The following is a 25,649-nucleotide window of genomic DNA, read 5'->3' on the forward strand; positions in this document are numbered from 1 at the left end:
GTACCAGGAGTTGCACTTGGCTTTGTGCTTCAAGCAGATCCTCATGACAGGGGCAAGAACATCAAGTGTATCAGATATAGCAGAGTGGAGCATAGAGAGGGCTGTGTCAGGGTGTGAGTCAGCTGAAGGGGGTTGGGGGTGGCAAAGTGGCGGCGAAAGCCTCAACTGACATGCGCTTCATGGGTTGGATAACTGAGAAGGTAGATGGCAGTGCTGGAGTTGGCTTGGCCTGAGGGGTGGAGAGAGTGAGCTGGGAGGAAATGAGAAAGTGATCACTCCAGGAGAGAGGAGTGGTGAGAGGGATAGAAAGGGGAAGGTCTGAAGAGATCAGAACATCCAGAGTGTGCCCTGCAGAGTGAGTCGGGCCCGAGGGGAGTAAAGAAAGAGAGAGAGAGTCACAGAGGTCACAAAAGAGTCAGGAGGAAGAACAGGATACATCCATGCGGATGTTAAAGTCTCCAAGAAGGAGGAGTTGAGTGGTCGAGACCAGGAGGGCAGAGGAGAGGTACGCCCACTCAGAGAGGAAGGAAGAGGCCTTCCCAGGTGGCTGATAGATGATAGCCACAGTAAGGGAGTGGCTAGGAGAGAGAGAGAGCCCACAGACGAGGTATTTGAAAGAGGAGTAGGCCTACGTGGGAAAGACAGAGGCAGGAATCCACTCTGGGAAGATCAGGGCTACACCCCCTCTGGAACGATTGGACCTGGGTGCTGAGAGGATCTGGTAGCCATCAGGAAGGAGAGTGTCAAAGCTTGTGACAGAGCTGGCTGTGAACCATGTCTCAGTGAGACCAAGGACATCAAGGGTAATTCTTCAAGGATGCAGCGGATGTCAGAGGAGTGTTTGATAGCTGAGCGAGAGTTGAGAGTGGCAATATGGAGAAGGTTGCCATCCTTGAAAGACTTCCGAGAAGGGTTACAAATCAGTGGTATGCCTTGCAGAGGTGTAGAAGAAGCCCGAGGGGGTAGGTGGCAGAAAAGGAAGGAAGAGAGGGCAAGGTAGCCAAGGAGGAGACAGCAGGGGGAGGCAAGGGAGCCGTGAAGGGAAGAGGGGGGACAGCATGAGAAGAAAGGAAATTGATGAGATGCGGGAACCATCTATCAAAGAGGAGAAAGTTGGCCTGAGGGCCTTGGACCAAGGCAGTACCATTTAGGTAAACATTATTGATGACCTTGGAAGAGTGGAAGGAGGCCAGGAGGGCTTCCCACCGGGTGCCACCATTAATGGGAGAAGTAGAGAAAAGAGAAAGCACAGAGACTATACGAAGAGTCCACAGGTCTGCGAGGGAACGACAAAGAGGATGTCAGTGAAGGTTTGCCTGGAGGAAGCACTGGTATAGGTGTCAGTGATAGGGAGGCCTGGGTTGGAAACCAGGATGTCCTTTTTAAACTTCTTCCTACCAGATTTAGTGAGAAGAGCAGGATAGTCGATAGAGAAGCAATTAGAAAAGTTAGGAGAGACAGAGAGCGCCATAGAGTAGGTAGGTAGAGAAGAGAAGTGGTGAGAGGAGGGGCGGGGAACACAAGGAGGGGCACAAGCAGACGAGACAAAGAGACTCAACAATAGTAGACAACTGAACAAGAAAAAAAGAGCTCCGACAATAGTAGAACAGTTGCTGGATGAAAGCTTTGCGAGAAGGCACAGCCAAAGACAGCACTACTATAAAAGTACTTTAAACACTGGAGACAGAGACAACTGGGTCTGAGAATCCTGTCAAGTGGGAGAAAGGCGTAGGTTTCACAATGCAATTCTAATTTCATTCACTATCGGTTTAATGTACCGCAGATCGCACAATTAATCTAGTGTAGGTAAGGTTGCTATGTGGCAGGGTTACAGGGTAGAGTGATGGCTCTGCTCCTTGCCCGGGCCATTCCTACCTTATTAGTCGCTGCTGGTTGACGGCTGGTCTCTGGCTTACCCTGCTAACACCTACAGACATGATAAGGACCTGCCTCAGTGGGCGCCGCCCTTTGCCTTTGAAGCCCTTAGCCGCATTGGTAGCACGGGCAGAGGGCTGCCCTGGAAATGATGGATGAGGCCGTCAACGCTCCAATCAGGGGTAGTGGGCGGGATGGCGAGGCAGGAGGGAAGCGCAAACGGAGAACTACGTGCAGGGACACGATGCAAAGAGGGGCTGGGGGTGCAAAAAGAACTAAATTTAAACAAATTTATATCGTAGAATAGGAATCCACTCATGTGGCTTCCAATGTGTTTCTCTCCATCTTACTAAACAGGGCTACAAACAAAAGCAAAGAACATTTCAAAATAAAGAAACTGACCTGAAACATCCCAAAACAAAAGAATATCGACCCTCCTAAATTGTTAAAGATTAGACAAAAATATCTAGGTCGACAATTAAATCCCATCAACCACTCCAGATGGAAAAATAAACTCTGCATAAGTGCTCTACATTTGAAACATAAAGAGAAATCCTTAAACTTGTGAAAACATGAAGGCCTCCCCGGCATCAAAATATGCCCAGAATTCCTCATTAAGGGGCAAATTTAGATCCTGTCCCCATTCACTTTCAATTAAGCAATGGCTCTCCACAAAGAGTTGTGCGACCTCTAACAGACGCCCCTATCGCCACGCTCCCAAATATAAAACAAAACTTGGGCCCTAGTGACCTTCCCATTTATAACACACCATCAAACCCACTTTCTAAAAAAGTCCTGGTACTGTGACTGGCAATACACGCCACACCTGAATGCTCTTTATACTATGGCTATTATCATGTCACTACACTAGAGATCTCTGCGTATAATTGAACAGTCATTTGAAATTATACATACTACTTTTCATCCAAAGAAATGATCTTTTAATTTCATCTCTGTTCGGACTACTGTCTTCCGAAAAGGCCATTCACAAAATATTACTTCAAAGCCATAATAATGGCAGTAACATGTTGTGTCCTGTTATCAAGCAACATAATATAACATTAACTCTCCGGAGTGGCGGACAGTGGCAGTCGTGCAGAGAGTTCTAACCTGCAGTGTCTGTCTTCTGAGGCCATTCCTTGCTGGAGGAGGAGCCTTTGGAGCACCTACAACTACCCAAACAACCCGCACAGGGGCGCGGAGTGGCGGAGAGTGGCAGTCGTGCAGTCATGGCTGTCGCGGATGGTAAGACTGCAAAGGCTGCCCTCCCCCTTTATCTCTCCTAGAGGATGACAATCGGCGTCTTTGAAGTTCGCGCCCTCCCCTGAACTCCGAAAAACGGACACCAAAGGATACTCAAGATATAGAAGAATGCCGTTTAATAACAGTGAAACCTGTCAAAACCAACACAAAAAAAAACAGAAAAGAAAGACTTGAAAACACTTTCACAAACCAACGGCCTCAATACCTCAAAACACCAGAACAACGTTCAAAATGTGCAGCTGAGCCCCACGGCCCTGCTTGATGATGCCCCTCCCGCTTGCTTACCGCCTTTCCCCAGAGTGGGGACTGAGTTGGCACTGCGGCAGGTGAGCCCCGCCAAGTCGGGGACAATGTCCAGACTGCCGTGTGGAGGGCGCTGCACGGAGGAGGTGGGTCGCTGGGAATGTGACGGCGTGGGTCCTTCTTCCTCGCTCCTCTCCGGCCAGGCCGGGGAGTGTGAGGAGGGGTGCTGCTTGTAGCCGGAGAGGGCCGCGAGTCACCCAGGGACTGGCGAACCAGGTGCTGGCTGCTGGGCGGTGCGAGCCTTGGTCCATGCAGAGGCTGAGGGCTCTTTGCATCGCCCATTACCCCAGGATCGGCAGAAGACCCTGGTGCACCCCGCTCGATTGCAGGACACAGACGCTGATGTATCAAATGCTGGCTCACTCGTTGAGAGTGAGCCACGCCCCCAGGTTGCGGAGCAGGGCTCGCGGCCCGTAGCCTCCCAGACTCTCGAAAACTCAGACAACAAGCAAACGACCAACTCAAGGAAACGTTCTCGCTCAGCGATGGACTCGCTACCGACGAGGAGAAAAAGAGGGGCTAGAACTGTGAAAGACAAGCAAAATACTATCCACCCAACTGGCTTTCAGAAAAAACGTATACGATCTAAACAACCTGTAAACAAGGATATATATTTGCACGGCAAGAAATCAGGGCTGGCTTCCTCTCTGCTGTGTGCCTTGGCCAACTTCTTTAAAAGAAAACAAGGGGCTTGGCGAACGGGATTGCCGAATGAACTCACGGACGCTGAACTGCTTGAAGCTGCTCTAGACTTTCGGCCTTCACATAAACAAAGAAGGACTGATGAGATACACACGGCTATTCCACCCCCTCCTAAAATACTGCCTAGATTCAGAAATTGTACTTAGAAACCCTGCCGCCAATGAGGGGCTGAAACAACCTGAATCACTACATTGCAGCCCAATAATCACCTTGCTGGCGTGTGGGCACAACTCAAGCCCAGTGGTACAACCACTGGGCTCACCAATACCTCAAATGAGAAATTCTCCAGCTCCACTGCCGAACAACCTGGAAATAAACACAGAGCCTTCTGTTCTAGCTGGCTCTGATTTCCAACGACCTCGATTGGCTTCATTCAACCTCACTTCGTTTGCACTATCAAGCCCCCCTGATTTCTTGAAGACCTGGGAGAAAGAAACAATTGGGACAGAATCACTACATCCCAGTGAAAAAAGGAGGGCACCTGTAAAGGCCATGACTCACAAGATTTATACTTAAAAAATCCTCCCACCAATTTAAATTCTTTGGAGAACAGAGACAGGCCCAAAACACTGGGTTTTTCATACAAAGAAAGGGCAAAGATTTACTGTCAAAGAAAGCAGATCCTCTTTCATACATGTCAACATTAACACTGCACTGGCCCCCTTCACCAATTTGTATGAATCACTACATGACACACTGAAGGATCAAACAACCTTACAGGCCATGATTCAGACAAATCTAATTTTCCAAGAAGGATATGTTACGGCTCAAGAGGAAAAAAACAAAATCCTAAATACAAACATGGACGCCATACTCTCGCGTCTGCAAGCTATAGAAAACCTTTTGGATCACATAGAGAAACGTGGTCCCCCCACCCTGCAGGGTGGGCCAGCAGTCATGTTCCCACCTACTATTGATTTGACATCTGGCCAATTACAAAAATCAAACTCTCCCCTAAGAGACAAGTTGTCTTGTAAAAAAATTAATCCACCTATCACCCAAAGCGCTCAAGTAAACTCTACTAGCATTGTGTTAGTAGTGGATGAACAAGGGAGAACAAATACGGCGACATCAGAGCTAGTGGACCAACTCTATCCAATTTTTGAACCCTCTAAACCTAGAGTGAACAACCGTCAGAGGATCTCAGAATTCCCCAGATCTAATACGGCACCCATAAAAGGACCAACAACGTCTATTAAGTCATCTCCGGTCATTACTATTAATTTAGCCTCTCAATATTCATTAAATCATCAGGAATGCAGATCCCTGAACTCTCACGTCTCAATCACAAAGCAAAAAAACTTGGATTAACCTAAGTCAATAGAGGACGTTATAACAACTGACGCCCTGATGAATCTTAGTCAGCACTTTGACGCTGCAACTTCTCCTGGTATGACAGCTGAGCTATCAGAAGAACCAAACAGTCCCCCCACATCGTGAACTCCAATTGCAGATACCTCACCCAGATCCATAGTAGACGAGGAAGGGTCTACATCTCCGTTCCTGACTTTGGAGGAGCGCAGGAACAAAATCGAAGACCTGTCAATGCATAGACAAAAAACAGTGCCAAAAAGCAATAATGCATCTTACAAAAAACAGAATTCTAAGGACGAGCCACAACAGCACCATCCAAGCTCCAAAACACGCCGGCCTCGACTAGATGACCGCTCTGATACTTCGGAACAATTTCCCGATACCAGTGCTCAATGTCAAAAAACACCACAAATCCATCAAAAAGAGTATATTACCGGACAAAAAACGGGCTACGCTGACCTGCATTACAGATTGAAGACGGAAGCCTACTGGAAACCTCCAAAGCCTGAAAAACCATTGAGAAAATGGATTCTTAAATTAGAGCAAATCAAGGAAAATCGGGACGAAGTAATCCTAAACAGAAGTGGAATCCTGTCCTTGATCTATCTTATACCCAATCTGCAGCAATTTAACTCGGACGACTTGAGGATCGTAGAGCCGAGCCACTACCATGGAAGAGCAACATGTCACTTACATATTTTATCTAGAAGGGTCAGAAATCTCCTGATTGACCAGGCCAGAGACTTTCTAAGTTTGGGATACGACTTGAGTTTAAGGAGGGAAAACGTACCGCCCGAAAATCATAAAACCCACGGGCTACTACCGGAAAAGGGAGTCAAAAACCGGAAACCTAGTGAAATTCATCAGCTTTCTGAAAAAGAACGCAAAACAAACACAACACAATTAAATCAGAGAGAAATTCATTCTGCATCCTGGGGGGATTTTTGCTTCGGCTCTAAAGCAACAGTTTCAACTAAAAACCATATTTTAACAAAAAGGACCGTCACGTCACCTAACTCAGAAATTGTCCACTCAAAAACGGTGGTCATGGAATGACAAGACAAAATACGCAAAGAATGCCAAGAGACCAAAAGGACGATCACCCAGAATTTTCAACCAAAAAAAGATGGACTAGCATCAGGAACTAACAATCCGACTTTTACCAGCTTTTGGTCTTGGCTTCCAAAAGCGTTATCAACGCAACAAACTAAATAGCAGTCCAAAAACAGGAACCCTACCTTAGACGTAATATCCCCAGATAACACCGCCTCCCAGAACCTAAGGTTGCGCTCCTGGAATACCAGGGGGTACCTACGACTAACCACGACAAGCAACGTCGATTTGGGCTCGTACGATCTCCTGTATCTACAGGAAACTTGGCTGTCCAACAACCCCACTCTTGACGGCTACAAAACATTCTTAGCGCCAGCAAGGAACAAGTTACTTACCTGTAACTGTTGTTCTCCAGCATGGGTCTGGCATGGATTCACATGCTCATGAATATTCCCTGTCGTCAGGCTGGGAATCCTCGGTAAAGAAAAAATCAGTGTCAGTTTCGTTTCTGAACTGTCTTTCTCCTAATATCAATCACTGGTCTCTGGGTCATACTGCTCTCCCAGCCAATGACTGCCCTCTACCTAAGCCCCTCCACTGGCAGCCATCTTCAGATTTGGTAGCACGTAAAATGGCAGTAGGACCAGGTGAAGAACCGCAGAGTGGTAGGAGGGAGGTTTCGCATGTGAATCCATGCCAGACCCATGCTGGAAAACAACAGTTACAGGTAAGTAACTTGTTCCTTCTCCAGCATGGGGTCTGGCATGGATTCACATGCTCATGAATACAAGAATACATAGCAGTGCACACATGCACAACCACGGGAGGTGGCAAGGCTCAACATTAAGCATTTCATCACTCAACATTAAGCATCTCTTACCTCCTCACCAGGCCCACCTTCAGACAAACATGTTGCGCAGCATTGCCTGGCCGACTCTGGACTCCTCCCTGGAATCCCAGTCGACGCAGTAGAATCTCGTGAAGGTGTGCGTCAACCTCCACGTAGCGGCCCTTCAGATGTCCAGCAGGGGCCCACCAGATAGGAATGCCGTGGTAGCAGCGATGGCTCTGGTCGAATGGGCTCTCGGGCGGCAGGGCAACGGTCGGTTTGCCAACCGATGACAGTGCATGATGCAGCCGGAAAGCCATCTGGAAATGGAAGCCTTTGAGAGGGCCTTCCCTTGGTTCACAGGTCCAAAGTTCACAAACAGCTGTGATGTCTTCTGAAAACTCTTTGTGCGGTCCACGTAGAACTTCAGCGCTCTAGCTACATCCAGCGAGTGCAAAGTCCTCTCGGCCGGCGACGAAGGCGACGGGAAGAAAACAGGTAACACCAAGGGCTCGTTGAGGTGGAAGTCCGACGGCACCTTGGCCATGAAGGAGGGGTGCGTCCTCAGCACCACTCTCGTCTCGTGTAAAATCAGGTATGGGGCTTTACAAGAGAGGGCCTGGATCTCTCCCACTCGTCGTGCGGAGGTGATGGCCATAAGAAACGCCGTTATCCACGAAAGGAACTTCAACAGTGCCGAATACAAAGGCTCGAATGGTGGTCCCATGAGCCTGGTTAGCACCACGTTGAGTTCCCACGCTGGGGCCGGAGCCTTCACCGGTGGGAAGGATCGGAACAGTCCCTTCATGAACTCCTTCACCAGGCAATGGTACAACAGGGATGAGCGCCCCAGAGTTCTGGTGTAGCAGGAGATAGCCGCCAGATGGATCTTGATCGAGGCATGGGCCAGCCCTGCCTTGGCCAGCGATAGTACGGCAGCACTTGAGGGGCCGTAATCCACAGATGGTTAATCTTCTGTGCACGGCACCAGACAGAGAACCTCTTCCACTTGTGTCCGTAGCACTTGAGAGTTGAGGACACCTTGGCCTTTGCGAGCACCTCCTTGCAGTCCGCCGGGATATTGTACCCTCCAAACTCTAGTGCTGCAGGAGCCAGGCCTGCAAGTTCAGCGAGCCCGGGTCGTGGTGGAGGATGGCGCCTCCTTCTCTGGAGAGGAGATCCGCGTCCGTCTGCAATTTGACTAGGGGGACGCTGACATGTCCAGAAGGTCCGGGAACCATATCTGTCTCTGCCACGCCGGTGCGACGAGGATCATACTGCACCGGGACTGTCTGAGTTGGTTGATGAGTCACAGCAGCAACGGCAACAGCGGGAACGCATAGAGGAACAGGCCATCCCAGCGGAATGAGAAGGCATCGCCCATGCTCCCCGGCTGGTGAAACCTGCTGGTGAACCTCCGGCACGTAGCGTTCATCGCCGTTGCGAATTAGTCGATCTGGGGATTGCACCATTGTTGGAATAGCTGATCCACTTGATCCTGGTTTTCCTTCCTGGCCACGGGAGGAATGCGGGGGCACTTTTTTAGAAACTCGACAGTGTGCCCATGGGCCAGGGAATCCAGCACCATCGGTCGCTGGAGATGGACTCCCACACACTGATGAAATTCGCCAGCCGGCCTCCCAACGGGGCGCTCAGGTGGGGGCCCGGCGCTATGGCTGGTTCAGTCCTGCTTGGTAGCGGCCTTGCTGCCATGGCCCCCTTGACCACGACGATGAGATCCTCCTGACTTGCCGCGTCCTCTGTAGGCCTCCTGCGACAAGGCCCGTGCCATTTCCGTATCGGCCTTGATGGCCTGAAGTGACTCGTCCACTGTCTTGCCAAACAGGTTGTTTCCGTTGAAAGGCATGTCCAAAACTCTGGTTTGCACGTCCTGGCGGAAATCGGTTGCCTTGAGCCAACCATGCCGGCGAAGGCAAACACTGTTGCGGTGTCAGCAATATCCATGGCCACCGTTATGGCATGGTCCGACGCCACCTCGCCTTCCTGCAGTATCTCCAGGGCCATAGCCCTCTTGTCGTCCGGGAGGAAGTCCAGCAGAGGAGCGATCTTCAACCACAGCTCCCTGTCGTAGCGGGCCACAATCGTGAGGGCGTTGGCCGTTTTAATCGTCGTCATCGCCGACGAGATGACCCGTCGTCCAATGGCATCCAATTTCTTCCCTTCGCCGTCCGGCGGGGTGGTCGAAGTTGAAGCCGTCACCCCCCCCCCTGCTGCTTTCTTCTTGGCCTCCGCGAAGACGACCGAATCCGGGTTCGGCTGCGCCCTAAGGCACATGGGGGCGGAATCCGGGACCCGGTACTTCTTCTCATACCGGTCTCTCTTGGCAGGGGTCGTGGACGAGTTCTTCAGGAGCTCCAGCCCCTCGTACCAGATGTCGTCAAGCAACGGGACCGAGAGGACCGTCTTCCTCTTGGCCTCATGCCGTTGATAGAGGAAACCTTCCTTCTTCTGTTCCACCGGGCAGAGCTGAAAGAGCTTTGATGCCCTGGCGATCATGGCATGGAAGGAGCCAAATTCGTCAGGCGGGGAAGCCCGGGGAGGTGATGATGGAAGGCCCATCCCGTCATCACCACCGTCGTCATCCGTCCCCATTGTAGCCGTCTCTGTTTTCCCGTGTCATCCCTCGGATCAGGGGAAGGAGATGAAGGCCTTGTGGGCCACGTAGGCTGGAAGGGCGGTGGGGGAGGAGTTCTCCTCCGCTTGCTTGGAGGGCTTCCTGACGGTCCAGGCTCCGCTGGGTCGTCCATTGGGGGTAAGGGCAATCTTGTCCTTATCTCTGTGCACAAGGCCTGGATAGCCATCAAGATTGCTCCTGAGCTGTCCTGTGGTCCAGGCACCGGCTGCGACGGGCACGACGGTTGGGGAGTGGAATCCACCGCTTCCACGGGAACCTTGTCGGCGTCACCGTCACTTTCTTCGTCCGCCTCGTCGGGATCCCTTCCACGGACCTCTTGTCCAGGATCTTCACGACTTCAGCCAGCTCCTCTTCAGAGGCTGTATCCGTGTCCGTGATGGCCACCGCCCCCACTTTTTTTCCACCGGGGTTTTCACGGGGGTCTTATCGATGGGCTGAAAAGAGGATTCCCTCCGTGGTGGCAGGGAAACTCTGGGCCCCGATCTCGCCTCCACTGGGGTAGCCTCCACAGGCTTTGCCAGGGCCGCAACGACTCCCTCGATAGAGGCCTTAGCCGGGTGAATCAAAGCCTTGACGACTTTAGACGCGCTTGAGGCATTCACCTTTGGGGGAGGGTCGCCACCTCACTCCCCCTCGGCTTTCTCCATCGGGATCGACCGGGGCTTCTCCCGAAGCTTACCCGGGTTCTCCGACTTCCTTTCCCCGAGCCAGAGCGCTGGCTCGTGGTTGATGGCGTCGGTGAAAGTGCACCCTGCCTGGCAGCCGAGGAGCCTGACCGTTCGGCGCTCTCGGTGCCCGCGGACTTGCAGTGCTTTGCCTTTTGTTGGGCCCCCGTCGCCGGAGCGCCCTCAAAGGTCTTAGAAGACTGCCCGGACCTCTTCTTCTTCTCACCTGCTGCTGGGTTCTTCCCCTCCAGCCAGTTGGTGAGGCGGATCCGCTGATCCTTCATGGTCCGTTCCGACATGTTCTTGCAAAATGCACAGTCATTCTCCACGTGCGTTTTGTCTTCGTGAAGGCAGTAGAGGCATCTAGAATGCTTGTCCTCCTTGAAGACATTCTGCAATCCGCATCCAGGGCAACTCCTGAACAGCTTGGATCCAGGTGTCGTGCTCCCTTTTTCCTGGGCCATGTCCACGCGGGGTAGGCCTCAAAGAATCTTCTGGAATCCTCCAAGAAGCGGGACTCAATGAAAACTTCGCCCTTGAGGGGTGTAGAAAATTCCAAAAAGGGTCCCCGTTGATCGGAAGTAGAAACTGTGGAGCTTGAGGCTCGATTGACCGAAAAAATTAGGTTTAACTCTTTGAAAAATCGCAAAATGCAGTAAAAGCTCGAGAGCTATACTAGGAGGACTCCCAACACTTGAACGTGCGATAACAATCTGAAGATGGCTGCCAGAGGAGGGGCTTGGATAGAGGGCAGTCATTCGCTGGGGGCAGTATGACCCAGAGACCAGTGATTGGTTATTAGGAGACAGACAGTTCAGAAACGAAACTGAAACTGATTTTTTCTTTACCGAGGATTCCCAGCCTGACGACGGGGAATATTCATGAGCATGTGAATCCATGCCAGACCCCATGCTGGAGAAAGAAATGTACTTTGGGCCGACGATCCTCGGGTCTCTTAATGGCATGTCGAACCAGTCAAGGCCTTTCTGTCTCATGCGTCCTCGTCGCCAACTATTCCCTGCTAGCTCTTTTGTTAACTTGGACACAAATCCTATCGGAAGGCCACTCTCAGCAACCAATTTCTATTGCAGTTCTCAATACATATTGGAACCCTGCAGCAATAGACCAAAAGAAATTCTTAGCCCTAATTGAAAACACGATTGATGACGTACGAGCCACCTACAAAACCTATCACATCATACTATGTGGGGACTTGAATGCGTCTTGCAACAAGAAAAAACTCAAAGAAAAAGCATTGCCTTCCGAACATCGAGGAAAAGATTGGCAGAAACTGATGAATTCGAGGAAGCTTTCTAACCTCGATACTGTTTTAAAAAATCTGACCGACTTCCAACATGGTCAAACGGAAAATCCCAGTCCACCATTGACAATATCCTTGTGTCTGACCCTATCTTGTTCCTAACTGTCACCTTTGAAGTCACCTACACAGCATCTAGTGACCATAACCTTCTGCTGACAACTTGGAAATCTACTCCACACAACCAAGATAAGATGACGGCGGGGCTAGAGCAGAACCTCCAGGGAACAAGGCTAAGACTCATCGAAAACAGCAGAAAAAAACTATTGAATTAATATATCAATTTCAGAGATGACACCGGCCGAATACCTGTTGAGTATGGACCACTACTAACTGCATTCAGTAAACCACGAAGAAAGGAAACGCAATTATCCACACTTCCGATAAACTGTTGGTCCAAAAAAGCTGTGAATACAGAAAAGCAAAAAGAACCTTATCAAACTTACCACCAGTCGACGCAAAAATAGCACTTCTAGAGGCCACTAGTAGCTATAAATACTGGGTTAGAGCACATAGATGGAACCTATGCCATCAAGATGCGGAAGCTATGCTTATATCACTATGCAGCACCAACTCGAGAGAATTCTGGTCGCTGCTGAAACCGATAACACCACCAAATAGAGTGGCCATCCTAAACAGAATCAGCGAAACCACCTGGACAACTCATTTTAGGTCACTCTACAACCAAACCATTTGAGAACTTCCAGCCGTTGAGGTTGCAAAAGGAGCAAAGTGAGACCAAACCAACGCAGGGATGGTTGAAACTTGATGACGAAGAGGAACTACATGACCTCCTGAGAAAACTGAAAAAATCTCGGGCACCAGGCCCAGATGGTATTACCAACTTGGACCTAAAAACCCCTGCTGAATGGTCAACGTTCATAAAATCAGTCTTCATCAGATATGCGGATTCGCAATCCATTCCGCCCTCGTGGTCATCCGCGATTGTGATTCCGATATACAAGAAAGGAGATAATCTAGATCCATCTAATTATCGCCCAATTGCCCTCCTGGACCCGATAGGGAAAGTTTTTGGATCACTGCTGCTAAACAAATTCCAAACATGGGCATCTCAAGGTCTGTGTAAAGACAACTTCCAATCAGGTTTCCAAAAAACCTTAGGAACTGCGATTAACATCTTTCTAATGTCTATACTGAAAAGTAAATTGATGGAGGGAGGTCCCAGACTGTTCACCGCTTTTATAGACTTCTCCCAGGCTTTCGACAGGGTCGATCGAGTCCGACTCTGGGAAAAACTGGAAGCTTGGAAATGCCCTAACGACATTCTCAATCCCATCAAAGCTTTACACACAGATACCAACATCAAAATCCGTTTGAACCAGCAAGGATGCCTATCGGCTCCCATTGAGACGAAAAGAGGAGTCGAACAGGGTTGTCCTCTAACCCCGGCCTTATTTCTAGCCTATATGGGGGACTATGAATATACAGAGGAGGCCATCAGATCTTTTCCACCCAGATTGGCACAAGTCAAAGTTAGCAGAATACTATACGCAGATGATCTAATCTTAATAGATCAGGCTCCCATTGGCCTACAGCGCCAACTTGCAAATCTTCTTTGTTTCACTGTCGAAAACAACTTAGAAATAAACATTGAGAAATCAAAAATAATGGTTGTAGAACGCCAGTTGAAGAAACTAGAAAAACTAAACTGGTCCCTAAGCAAGAAGGAGGTTGAAAGAGTCAAAAAGTTCAAATACTTGGGAGTGGTTTTAGACAATTCCAAAAAAGAACTCGCCATGCAAGAAGCGCTCTTAACGAAGATCAGAAATTTGGCAACCCAGGGAAAGGCGATAGACAGAAAATTTGGTCGCTTTTCAACCATCCCAGTACTAAACTTTTATAAGCTAAAGGTGGTTCCAACTGTGACCTACGGCACGGAGGCGATGCCTTACCTACCCAGAACTACATGGCCAAAACTAGAGGGCCACTTTTGGAGAACTGTTTTCGGACTTCCTAATTCAACCCCAGTCTCTCTGATCAGACGTGAACTAAGTTTACTCTCTCTACAGGGCACCGTGGAGTGTAACACACACATGTTTTACTGGAAATGTGTCATTTCTAACTGCACCTTCCTCCATGGCTTGGTTAACAAAGAAATATGCGAATCGAACTACAAAATGCTAAAATCATGGAGAGACGAAAACTTAGCGCTGCTAAAAAACATAGAGTGCTCAGAAGACGACCTAATGTGCAATCTCACAAGGGTAATCAAAAAAATAAAAGAGATGGATTGGATTTGAACTATAACTGCAACTAGCACCAGCAAACTGACAGCCCACCTCCCTCCAATATGGAACAAACTGAACTTGCTACAGAGCTACATCAAAAGTTTTCCTAGCCGAGCGGCAAGAAACATCCTAATGAGAGCTAGATTGAACCTTTTGGATACAAATGAAATTCGTCAAATCAGAGGATTTTCGTTGACTAACAACTGCAGATTTTGCGGCATGGAGAAAGAGACTATCCGCCATCTGTTATTCTCGTGTCCCGGTACAGTGGCCATCAGGCTCCCCTACATGAAACATTTACTTAGGCACTCGTCTATTACAGAGGAAGAAACCTGGTGGGCAAGAATGATCAGCGGGGATAGTAACTCTTGGCAAATAGCAACTTTTAAATCCTCCAACAATTGATAACAAAGATGGAATCCAAGCTTGACGTGACATCTTGCTAGGCTACCTTCTACCTTTTCTAATACTTTCCAATTCTTCAGAGGCATGTCTTAACTTTGAGAAATGTTTATATGAAATACTGATTGAAGATGTTGTAAAAAAATCAATTGTGATTAAATACAATTACATTTTTAAAACAAATATAAATAACATATGGTGCAATCATCCACAAGATCATACTGAGGTGACAGAAGCTCCCAATGGGACTAGGGAGCACTGGACACAGATGGATAGAATCCTTTATGACAGATCGCACCCCACAGGTCAGATTAGACCACACAGGTGGGGAACCCAAGTGTCAGGATGAGTAGAAGGATCAATAATTTGCTGTAGAACAATCCCTCACACCTTGAGGAAGGTAAAAGAGGATACAAAATGTTGGATAATGAGTGGATATGTTATGATGAACTAAGTATAGCTATAGCTCAGCTCCTTCTAATATTGCCTACGCTACGTCATTGGGGTTGAAGCTGAAGTAAACTATTTGTGATAGTGGTTTAAAATTAGGGTGGGGAAAACAGGGAGGCCAACAGGGGGCGCAGGCAAAATGGCTGCCTGATCTTCAAGCTCCCCGCATGGCACTGGGAAACAAACTTAAAGCCATGCCTTGAACGTCTACGAGCTCTACTTCTCAGCAATATTCGTTGGAGTGCACTTTGGAGTTTCTCCGGACGCTGGGGGTGCCGCCGTTCTCTCACCAGCGGCTTGTGATTTGCGGCCCTCCCCCTCCCCCAGGCACCTGCGTGCAGGCTCCGAGCCGGGAGCGGCGTGCTCTTTGGCTGCAATGTGGAGGGAGGAGCCGGGCCTCCTGCCCGCACTCGCCTGCACAACGGCGACTGCTACACTACTGAGGAGCCGGACGGGCCTCGCGAGGACCCCTGTCAGCTGCCGGTTACCCGCTCCCCTGCCACAAGAGACTGATGCTGCACAGCTGCTGACGCAGGGGAAACACGGCGAGGGGCGCCGCGCGGGGCTCGCCCAGAAGCACTCTGCTCCCCCCCACTCACGCTCCACCGGAGTTGGGTCTACGGCCCCCCGCCTCACCTGGGCGCTCCGGAGGGGGCCCGGTGCCAGAGATAGAGCACCGCCCGTCCCGCTGCGAAGGGAGGAGCCGGGCACGGGGCATCTCCGCCTGTTGCCGGTGATCCTCCCCGCCGCCGCATAGGACGGACGGAGCGCGGCCTCCAATAGAGAAGACGCAGTGTGTACACCGCCACGAGGGACCCGACTTGAGGCACCGGGGGAGCCGTGTTCTCCCCGCTGACTCCACCGCTACTGCCACGATCAGGCCCGGGCCGACGCGGGAGCGTGCCCGGGCATTACTTTGGTGTCCCGCACACTTGTGCCTGACCACCATTACAACGACGCCGGGTGCCCCCCTGCACCACCCACCTGGAGAGGCCAACAAGCGGTGGGGGAGCCCACGTGATCATAAGGGCAGACTCGGGCCATCACGGGAGCGCGCCCGGGCCCCCCTGCCCCCCGGCCACCTCGCCTGCCACCGCAGATCCTTCAGGGAGCACTCCCTTGCTGGACTCCCCGGACTCAGTCTCACGCAACACAGAGGAGTCACACTGGACCTTCCGCCCATTGGCTGCACCCTGCTCCGCGCCGTGGGCGCACCCTCAACTCGCTGATACACAGTAACCACCGCAGCTGCAATTCAGGTGAGAAACAGTGCCACCCCCTCCCGGGGGGCTCCCATGAGGCCCTCACCATCTCCCCACAATTAATACATTGACACAGGGGGCTCGCCACATCGAAGGGGAGTGGGGCACTATGTCAGGCTGTACTTGCCCCCTGAGGTGAGACCACCGGCGGAGAGCTCCCCTGGCCCCCCAGGAGGACTACCAGGCTGAACCTGGGACCCCATTGCCTTAGGACGGCACGGAAAGAGACTGCATTCCTGGCTGACCTATAGGGGTGCCCCATATACCGGAACCCTGATACTAGCACTCCACCACCTGTAAACAACCCCAGAGACCTGGCACACATGGGGCCTGCGACCTAGGTACCTGGGACTCTCCTGGAAGACACCTCAGGGGATCCCTGTGACCTGGGGCGATCGGCACTCCATGAACTGGAAAGAAACTCTCGCGAAATATCAGTTCACCCGAGGACACCACAAAATTGAAACTGGGCCTACTATGTCACAGCCCCCTGATATGAACGCTATGCAGAGTAATATCCAAACGATTCTTGAGGAGATCAGAGGTATGAGGACGGATATGGGGGCTAAATTAGCTGACCTAACGGCCAAGGTTTCCATGTTGGAGGACCGTGTGGAAGGGGTCGAGTGCAACCAGGTATCAACGGACCTCCTTGAGGTGCAAATGGAAACTAGATTCCAGGAATTGCAGCGTCGCGAAGCCGATCTCCGGCTCAAGGTCGATGATATGGAAAATCGGGAGAGGAGAAACAACTTGAGAATTTTTGGCCTTGAGGAGACGGAAGGAGAGACCCCGGTGGGACTGGAAAGCAACATTCAAGACATCATTAGAATTGTCCTGGGGTCAGACTCTGGAGAAACCCTCCTACTTGACAGGGTCCATCGAGCCGGCGGGGGGCGCAGGGGTCCACGTTCAGTCCTAGCGAGATTTCACTATTACAGGGACAAAGCCAGTGTGCTGGAGAGGGCAGGAACCCTACGCGATATCCAACATGGCACCTCCAGGGTGACAATCTACCAGGATCTCTTGGCCCTCACTCTTCAGATGAGGAAGAAATGTGGTCCTATCACCAGGTGGCTGCAAGAGAAGGGGACACGATATCGCTGGGGTCATCCATTCCACCTAGCGTTCGAAAGGCAGGGCCAGCAGTACCAGTTAGTGACAGAAGCGGACATTCGACGGGCCACAGAGGATCTCATAGGTGACGTTGCGGGTCCATCGGAGAGCCAGAACGAGACTAACGGGGATCGTGCCCGCGCTCCGCGTGGCCCAGACCTCTCCCAGGGGAAGTTAAAAGTCAAAGGCTCGCGCAACTTTCGGAAAACCAGACACCCCCCCACAGATCGGGGGATCCTACATGATCATACAAAACAGCAACTAAGCTTTAATCTCCGTGCTGAAGGCTCGATTTGCATTTCTCTGCAGCCCGCGGTGTCCAGCGGACCCTGCTGGACACAGTGTGTTTTTCCCGCGCTTAGTGGGGAGTTCTTTGTTTGAATGATTTTGGTTAAATTTGATATGTTGCCTGTTCAGAGGCTGTTTAATGGATTCATGAAATGTCACTCGACAACTCTCCACTGAGAAGTGCGGGCGGTTCTTTTCTGGCCCCGTGCTGGGATGTGCTCTGTGGGAGGTGGGGGGGACTGGCGGGTGCCGGAGTTTGGGGGCACAGGGATCAGGAGACGATACAGCCACCTCCCCGCTGCTGACTAGCGTGGGCCGAGGTTTCAAGGAGGAAGGCATGAAGGAAAGCGTCATATAAAGGAAATCTTTTTCCCGGGGCCGGGGTAGCGACCCTGGCGGTTCGTTACCTGTTACATCCCCACCTGGGGACCCGACGGCGAACGCCCCACAAAATGGGTAAAAGGGAGGGAGGGGGGGAAGAGGGGTCGGGGTCGGGTGCTTTTTATGGGGTTCGGGGGGTGGGGGGACAACCAGTTCAAATCACGATTAGTTCTACACCAGGCTCCGAATAGCAGACACTTAGAGGTGTTTAAAGTGCACACACTGAAGGACGACAATGATTGAAGGAAGGATAGGCACGCTAAATGTCAAAGGCCTTAACTCCCATAATAAGAGGTCTTTGACAAGCAACACCTAACAGTCCTTTTCCTACAGGAGGCACACTACAGGCAGGGGAGGGAGTCCAGAATTAAGGGGAAAGAGATCGGGTGTAACTATTGGGCTTCACACAGGAGCTCAAAGAAGGAGGGGGTGGGTATTCTCCTGGGCAGGGCGTTCCGTCTCACGGGAGTGGAGACCAAAAGGGGCTTTGGCAGCCGGTTCCTAGGCATTAAGGGAACCTGTGACGGGGAGCGCATCACCCTGGCCACTTTATACGCGCCCAACTCAGGACAAATACATTTCCTTACTCAGATCTTTAATGTCATGGACGAATGGGCAGAGGGGGCCATGATACTGGGGGGGGACTTCAACCTTATATTGGACCCACGGCTGGATTGGTGGTCTGCAAAGGGAGGGGCACCCAGGGGTATTTCCAAGGACAACCTGGCCCTGCAGACACTCCTGAGAGAGCACTACTGGGTGGACGTCTGGCGCAAAACACATCCAGGCCAGGGCGGATACACCTTCTTTTCACCCCTGCACTGCTCCTACACCAGAATAGACCTCTTGTTAATCTCCGAAGAGGGGAACGGGGTGGTGCGACAGCCAAAGGTGGAGGCCATAACCTGGTCAGACCACGAACTACTCATAGCTAACTGGTCTCTACCCATCTCCCCAAGATCTTCCCGATGGCGATGTAACAATACGCTTCTCAGGGATCCGGTGTTTCGCGATTTCATAAATCGGGAAATGTCGGCCTACTTTGAGACAAACGTCAATGGTGAGACTGACATGTCTACAGTGTGGGAGGCCGCAAAAGCCACTTTCAGGGGTCTCCTTATAGCAGAGGGTTCGAGACATAAACAGGAGAGGGGCCTAGTTGAGGGCAAACTCCGTACGGAGCTAGGCAACCTGCGAGCCAAACTGGGCCTCCCGGGGACAGCTCTCCTAGAGGAGATGCAGGGTAAAAGACAAGAACTCCACACGGTCCTCATAGGGGAAGTTGTCAAGAAAATGCAGTATACTAAGCAGAGGTATTATGAACGAGGAGACAGGGTGGGGACCCTCTTGGCGCAAAGGGCTCGGGGCTGTAGGGTTGAGAGAGGAGTCACTCATCTCAGGGATGGGGAGGGTGAGACTCACAGGGGTCGGGAGGAAATAGCGGAATGTTTTTCTGACTATTATAGCAAACTCTACTCCAGACAGGCAGATGAATCATTGGAGGATATCCGTGCCTACCTGGCGGAACACCCTCTGCCTAGGTTGTCTGACGTGGAACTGAAGGCTCTGCAGGGTGAGATAACAGAGGAGGAGGTGGAGGGCGCCATCAAGAGATTGAAGGCGGGAAAGGCACCGGGCGGGGATGGCTACACGGCGGACTTTTATAAGCAGACCGAATCTGTCCTGCTGAAGCCTCTGGCCAAACTGTTCAATCAAATTAGGAACCGAGACTCCATCCCGCCGACGTTCCTGCAGGCCCTCATTACAGTTATACCCAAACCTGGCAAGGACCACACAGAGTGTGGGTCATATAGACCCATATCACTCCTAAATCTAGATGCTAAGATTTTCGCTAGAATCCTGGCTTCCAGGCTGGAGGGCTGCCTTCCTCACCTGATACACCCCGATCAAGCGGGATTTGTCTTGAACAGGCAGGGGAGGTCCGTGACGATGGCGCACTCTTTTTGCCCTTGACGCGGAGAAAGCCTTCGACAGGGTCTGTTGAGCTTTCATGGGAGAAGTCTTTACGACACTGGGGATGGGCCCGAGATGGCTTGGTTGGATGTCCGCGCTGTACTCCTCCCCCTCCGCTAGAGTGGTGGCCAATGGAACAGAGTCGAGGGTGTTTCCCCTCGAGCCTGGCACGCGGCAGGGATGCCCACTGTCCCCGCTAATCTATGCACTTGTGATGGAACTATGGGCAATCTCGGTCCGCAACGATGCGGCCATCAGAGGAGTACAGGTAGGAGACATGCAATGCAAAATCATCTGCCTCTTTGCGGATGACGCACTACTCTACATCACAAGACAACCCCACACAGTCCCCCGAATGTTACAGGGTCTCTCGCGCTATGGGGAGCTATCAGGGTACAAAGTCAACCTTGAGAAATCAGTGGCGTTTATAGGGGGAAACCTGTCAGACCCAGAGACAGGCTTTGTAAATGGGCTCCCCTTTCAGCTACGGGAGGAGGGATTCCGGTATCTGGGGGTCCAGGTCACCCGTGATCCTGAGGGCTTATACCCGGCCAACCCCCCCCCCTTTGGTCTGCAATTAGAAGGGACGTAGAGAGATGGGCAGGCCCGAGTCTTTCCTGGATGGCGTGTCTTAATCTTATAAAAATGGTAATCCTCCCCAAATTTCTGTTCCTCTTTCAAATGCACCCTGTGCTGCTCCTCAAAACATTCTTCACGGAAATGAAGCAAGTCCTTCTCAAATTCCTCTGGTCGGGAAAAAAACATGGAATCACTTATGAGGTGTTAACCAGGCTTAAAGAGGATGGAGGAGTGGGATATCCCGATTTGGAAACGTACTACAGGGCTTCCCAACTGAGGGTTTTTGTTGATCACTTTAACCCGGGTACGTAAAAGCAATGGGTGGCTATGGACAACGGGCCCCTCACGCCTGTCACAATAGAGGAATGGCTCTGGGTCCCAAGGAAGAAGATCCCTAGAAGCGTCCTGAATCACCCAGTCCTAAAAGTGTTGTGGTCCCTTTGGAAGGAGGGAGGAGGCTATTATCGCTGGCTTACAACCTGGCCCTCTCCGCTGAGCTGCATATGGGCCCCCCTTTCCTGGCCAAGATAGCGGAACCAGCGGCATACCAAAAGTGGTTCGAGGCAGGCCTCAGCAGGACTGGCCACCTCTGGGTGGGAGGTTCGTTCTTACCCCTGAGTGACTTGGAGGAGATCCTGGGAATAGGCACCCTATCCCCCTTCCGCTATCTCCAACTTAAGGGAGTCCTCACTGAACCATCTTGGGGGGACACCCTCTAGAGAGACCTTACAGACTTTGAAAAACTCCTTCTCTCCGCGAGGGGCTCCAAGGGGATAATATCTCGCCTCGATAAGCTCTTCCTGTTCTCTGTCCCAAGGGTCCCTCCACCCGGAGGTATACAATGGGGAAGGGACCTGGGAGAGGAAATTGACGACGAAAGGTGGGCCGAAATGTGTAGTCGGGCCAATCGCTCCACGGCCTCCCTTCAGTATCGCCATCAAACCCTCAAAGTATTACACCGTTGGCATTACCCCCCGCAGAGGATCGCTAGAATGAGGCCAGGTTACGACCCACATTGCTGGAAGTGCAAGACTGAAAGGGGGGATTACATTCACATGTGGTGGGGGTGCCGGGCGGTTCGAGAATACTGGGAAAAGGTACTGACCTGGATCAGGGGGGTGGACGGGGTGGAGCGGTCTCCCTGCCCTTGGCTTCTTCTCTTTGGAGTTGATACCGGGGAGGATCAGGAAAACACCCAAGACCACATGCTACAGATTATGTTGGTAGCGGCCAGGTGCTGCCTAGCGCAAAAATGGAAAAACCCCGGAATGCCGGGAGAGAAACCATGGGTCACCAAAGTACGGGCCATTTATAATATGGAATTTCTCACACATCTACTGGACGAATCTAAGTCCAACATCAAAGAAATATGGCTCCCCTTTTTTGATAAATATGGTCACCCAGTGTGATGTTATACACCAAAGTTGGAAGATTCCCCCCTTGGGGGGGGCTAGCCCAGTGTGCACTCCCAGATAGTCTCTCAAGGTTTGGCTCTTGACTTTTGCGTGCTATGTGCACATCGTGAAGACATTGCTCTGCTCTTTCGGAGCCTGTCAAACTTACAACCAGTGAGAACCCGAACTGGAGGAGGGGTGAGGGGAGGGGTGAGGGGAGGGATGGGGTGAGGGGGGTACGTTATAATTGGTTTCTTGCTTACTCACGTTTAAATAAGCTCTGTATTGTTGTAACACATGTATGAAATGTAATAAAATATGATTTAAAAAAAAAAAATTAGGATGGGATGGGGGGCTGCTGGTGACAAGGGAAGCACACATCTGGAGGGACATGGACCTCCCTGAAGTGAGGAAATGAGGCTATCAACCCCGGTGGGCCGCAGCAGGGAACAACAAATGAAACACATCACTGAACACAAACGTCTAGTTGCCTTCTGCCGCTTGCAGGCTTCCCACGGGCTGGGTGATAACAAGCAATTCACCTATACGCATCTACACCACGCTATGAGTCGGGAGGGTAGGGAGGATTGGGACCTTCCTGAAAGATCCCCGTTGGAGACTAACCTGTTAGATGAGAAACTGTCGGGAAAAGTGGTCACCACACTTTATCAGGCGATCAACAACTTCGCCGCCACTCCCATGAAGAAACTGAAGGAACATTGGGAAAGGGACCTGGGAGCAATTGAGGAGCACTGGGTAGGGGTGTTGGGTTCGGTAAGGGAAGCAAGAGTCTCTAGTTAATTAAGACTGGTTCAGTTTAAGTTTATGCACAGGGTACTTCACGAGGGTCAGGCTCCACAAGATGGAGAGGGCGATGGATCCCCATTGTCGTAGGTGCGGGGAGGAGGCGGGCACCTTTCTCCATACTACATGGGCTTGGCCTAGACTACAGCGGTACTGGGTGGTGATACAGGAATCAGTGTGGGAGGCAGTGGGGAAATCGATACCAAACTGTCCAAGGTTTTGTTTGTTGCACATATGGGGGAAACGGACTTCACTAGCAAGTTAGTTATGCTTGATAAAGACTGCATTGATGGTGGCCGAGAGAGGCATTGCTGTGAACTGGGGAAGTGGGACAGTCCCGGGGTTTCCCACTTGGCTGGAGGGAATGGACCGCTGCTGTGAGATGGAGCAACGGGTGCACAAAGACAGAGGTTGCCCACGCAAACACAAGCAAATCTGGGGGAAATGGCTGGAGATGAATGGATGGGGGGGGGTGGCACTTCACACGGGAGGTGGGGGCTCGGGGATTGTTCTAGATGTTGTTCTGTACCTACTTTGTTTGAAATCTTAGGGTGGGGATGCTGCCAACACAATATCTGCCTCAACTCACAGTGTGAGTCGAAAAACATTCTGTCAAATAAAAAGATTTACAGACGGGATTTACAAATGAGGTGGATGCAACAGAGGACCTTTTTTTTTTTTATAAATGATTGTCCCACTGGAAAAGAAATATGAATGGGCTAACTTTCTATACCCAGGAGTGCAAACGTAAGGAGCCAAAGCAAGGCGTTAGCCATGTATGCCTTTCTTTTACACATTATACAGCCATTTGGAAGTGGAGAAGGAGCACGAAATGGAATGGGCAATTCCTCCAACAATTACTCCGACTTCAAATGGCATGAGATTTTTATGCAAGCGTAAATGGCTCCCCATGCAAACCGCCTCTTCTTAACACTTGCTAAAAGCAGGCGGATTTCGCAGGAATGCACTGTAAACGATGTCAGCAAAGGGCAATTTGCGAAGGGCATTTACATATTTTAAAAAACAGTAAAAGGAAAGAGTAAAGACGTGTTGTGGTATTTTTATTCTTTACTTTTGCACGCTGTTTTGTAAAAGTTGACAGTTGCATGCAGGGGACCAAACATGTAAGTGCCGCATTGGCAGTCCACGGCATGCACTTATATTTTTTTAGCAAAATGAGTCCCAAAAAGTGCTAGACTTAACCCGATCAATTCAGACTAATGAGCATGGAAGTGGCGTCTGTTTATCATGCGTTCTGGTAGTAAGTAAGAAATCCCCTTAGATTTCTGACCATTGGAAGCTTTATGTATGGTGACTTTGATAACTAGGAACATGTGTGGCTCCTACGGACAGTGACATGTGCCACACTAGATGTCCTAAGAAATTGTAAAGAGAAGCACTGTTCATCTGATTTGGCCATCTATGAAGGTTTGGGAGAAATTGTCCTCCATTGTGAACAGCCTATGAACATTTGAAAAACATTTGGTTTATGTGCATTGACTGTGAGCTGCATCACATATGAGCATCCTTTTCCCATCTGGGCTCACATATACCACGTATTTCCCCCTCTTTCCTCTGTGTGTTGTCTCCCCCACAGGCAGTGAAGCTTTGCTTCTCTACTTTCTACCAATCATCTGCACGCAACCCAGTACTAATATATCTTGTAATCAGATGCTTATTTGCTTGTATTGTAGAATCAATGAATTCCCATGCATTGACTTCCTCTTTCTTCAAAAAGTTTTAAAAACAAAAATACATTAATAGAATCTTAACAAATTGACTGATGCGCCATATTGCTTATATAGGAGTGCAAACCACCAACATGCCGAAGTGCAAGATTCCTTAGCATTTAAAAACAAATACTGAGTGAGGGACGCTGGCCTCGCCATGAAAGCCTTTCCAATGGCTGAACAAGTCTGGAACTCTATAGTTTTCCACTGTCAGAACAACTCTAATAGGCTGCACCAACATTACTTGAGGGAAGATGGCAGACATTTCCCATAGTGTAGCACTCTGCCTCCCTGAGGTTCCCAAACCCCTTCCATGCTGTGCTGCCTCCCCAGGGTTAGGGTCCTATCTGAGTCTGCACAAGCTCTGAAAACATGTACATTAAAGACGGCCTTTTATAGTCAATCTTTACCAAACAAGAAGGACCACGAAACATACCATACACAAATATTTGGACCGGGCTGCTTATTTTTGTGATGTTCTGTATGGTGACCCCGCATACATAGGATCCACTGTCCACAGCCTCTGCTTTTTTGCTGTATTTCCCGTATGGTCTCATGAGTTTTGTGAACGTGTTGTCCTTTTTAAGGAAGAAATTCAATGAGGTTTGGTTTTGACCAATGATGTAACATGACAGCGACAAGAAGTTTCCTTCGCTGATATGGGTTGAAGAGGCCACAAGCTGCGGTCTTGCAAAGAGCTCTGAAAGAGAAGATCGCATTTATTAAACTACAATAGCGTGCACCATACTCAACTGGAATATAAGATGAAGACCAAGATCAAGCAAGTGTATTATCATTATGGCACAATTACGAACTCTAGCTGTGCTATCTGCTATTCTTGTGTTCTGACCGGCGTTCACTAATGCAGTGGAACTACCCGGCCTGGAGCGCTTCTTGCTTGACTCTAATTAGTAGTCTAATGTAATCTAGCACAGCGTTCCATTGCCCCAAACCTGATTCACTTCATGTACACTGCTGCCGGGAAATACAGGATGCGCTTTAATCTTCATGACAAATGAATATATAGACTCTGAGATATTTA

The 25,649-nt window shown here is 50.4% G+C and overlaps 1 protein-coding gene across 4 annotated transcripts in view; it reads right to left on the reverse strand.

Moving 5' to 3' along the window:
* PECAM1 (platelet and endothelial cell adhesion molecule 1) overlaps positions 1-25,649 on the reverse strand; it is a 1,005,718-nt gene that overhangs the window by 663,779 nt on the left and 316,290 nt on the right. For all 4 annotated transcript variants that reach the window (XM_069654996.1, XM_069654995.1, XM_069654997.1 and 1 more), the window contains exon 6: positions 25,044-25,307. In XM_069654996.1, the coding sequence (XP_069511097.1) occupies positions 25,044-25,307 (264 nt within the window). The remainder of the gene's footprint in view (positions 1-25,043; positions 25,308-25,649) is intronic.

The sequence above is a fragment of the Ambystoma mexicanum genome, chromosome 3q, assembly GCF_040938575.1.
Source record: "Ambystoma mexicanum isolate Mex_15411 chromosome 3q, UKY_AmexF1_1, whole genome shotgun sequence".
In the NCBI taxonomy this organism is placed as follows: domain Eukaryota; kingdom Metazoa; phylum Chordata; class Amphibia; order Caudata; family Ambystomatidae; genus Ambystoma; species Ambystoma mexicanum.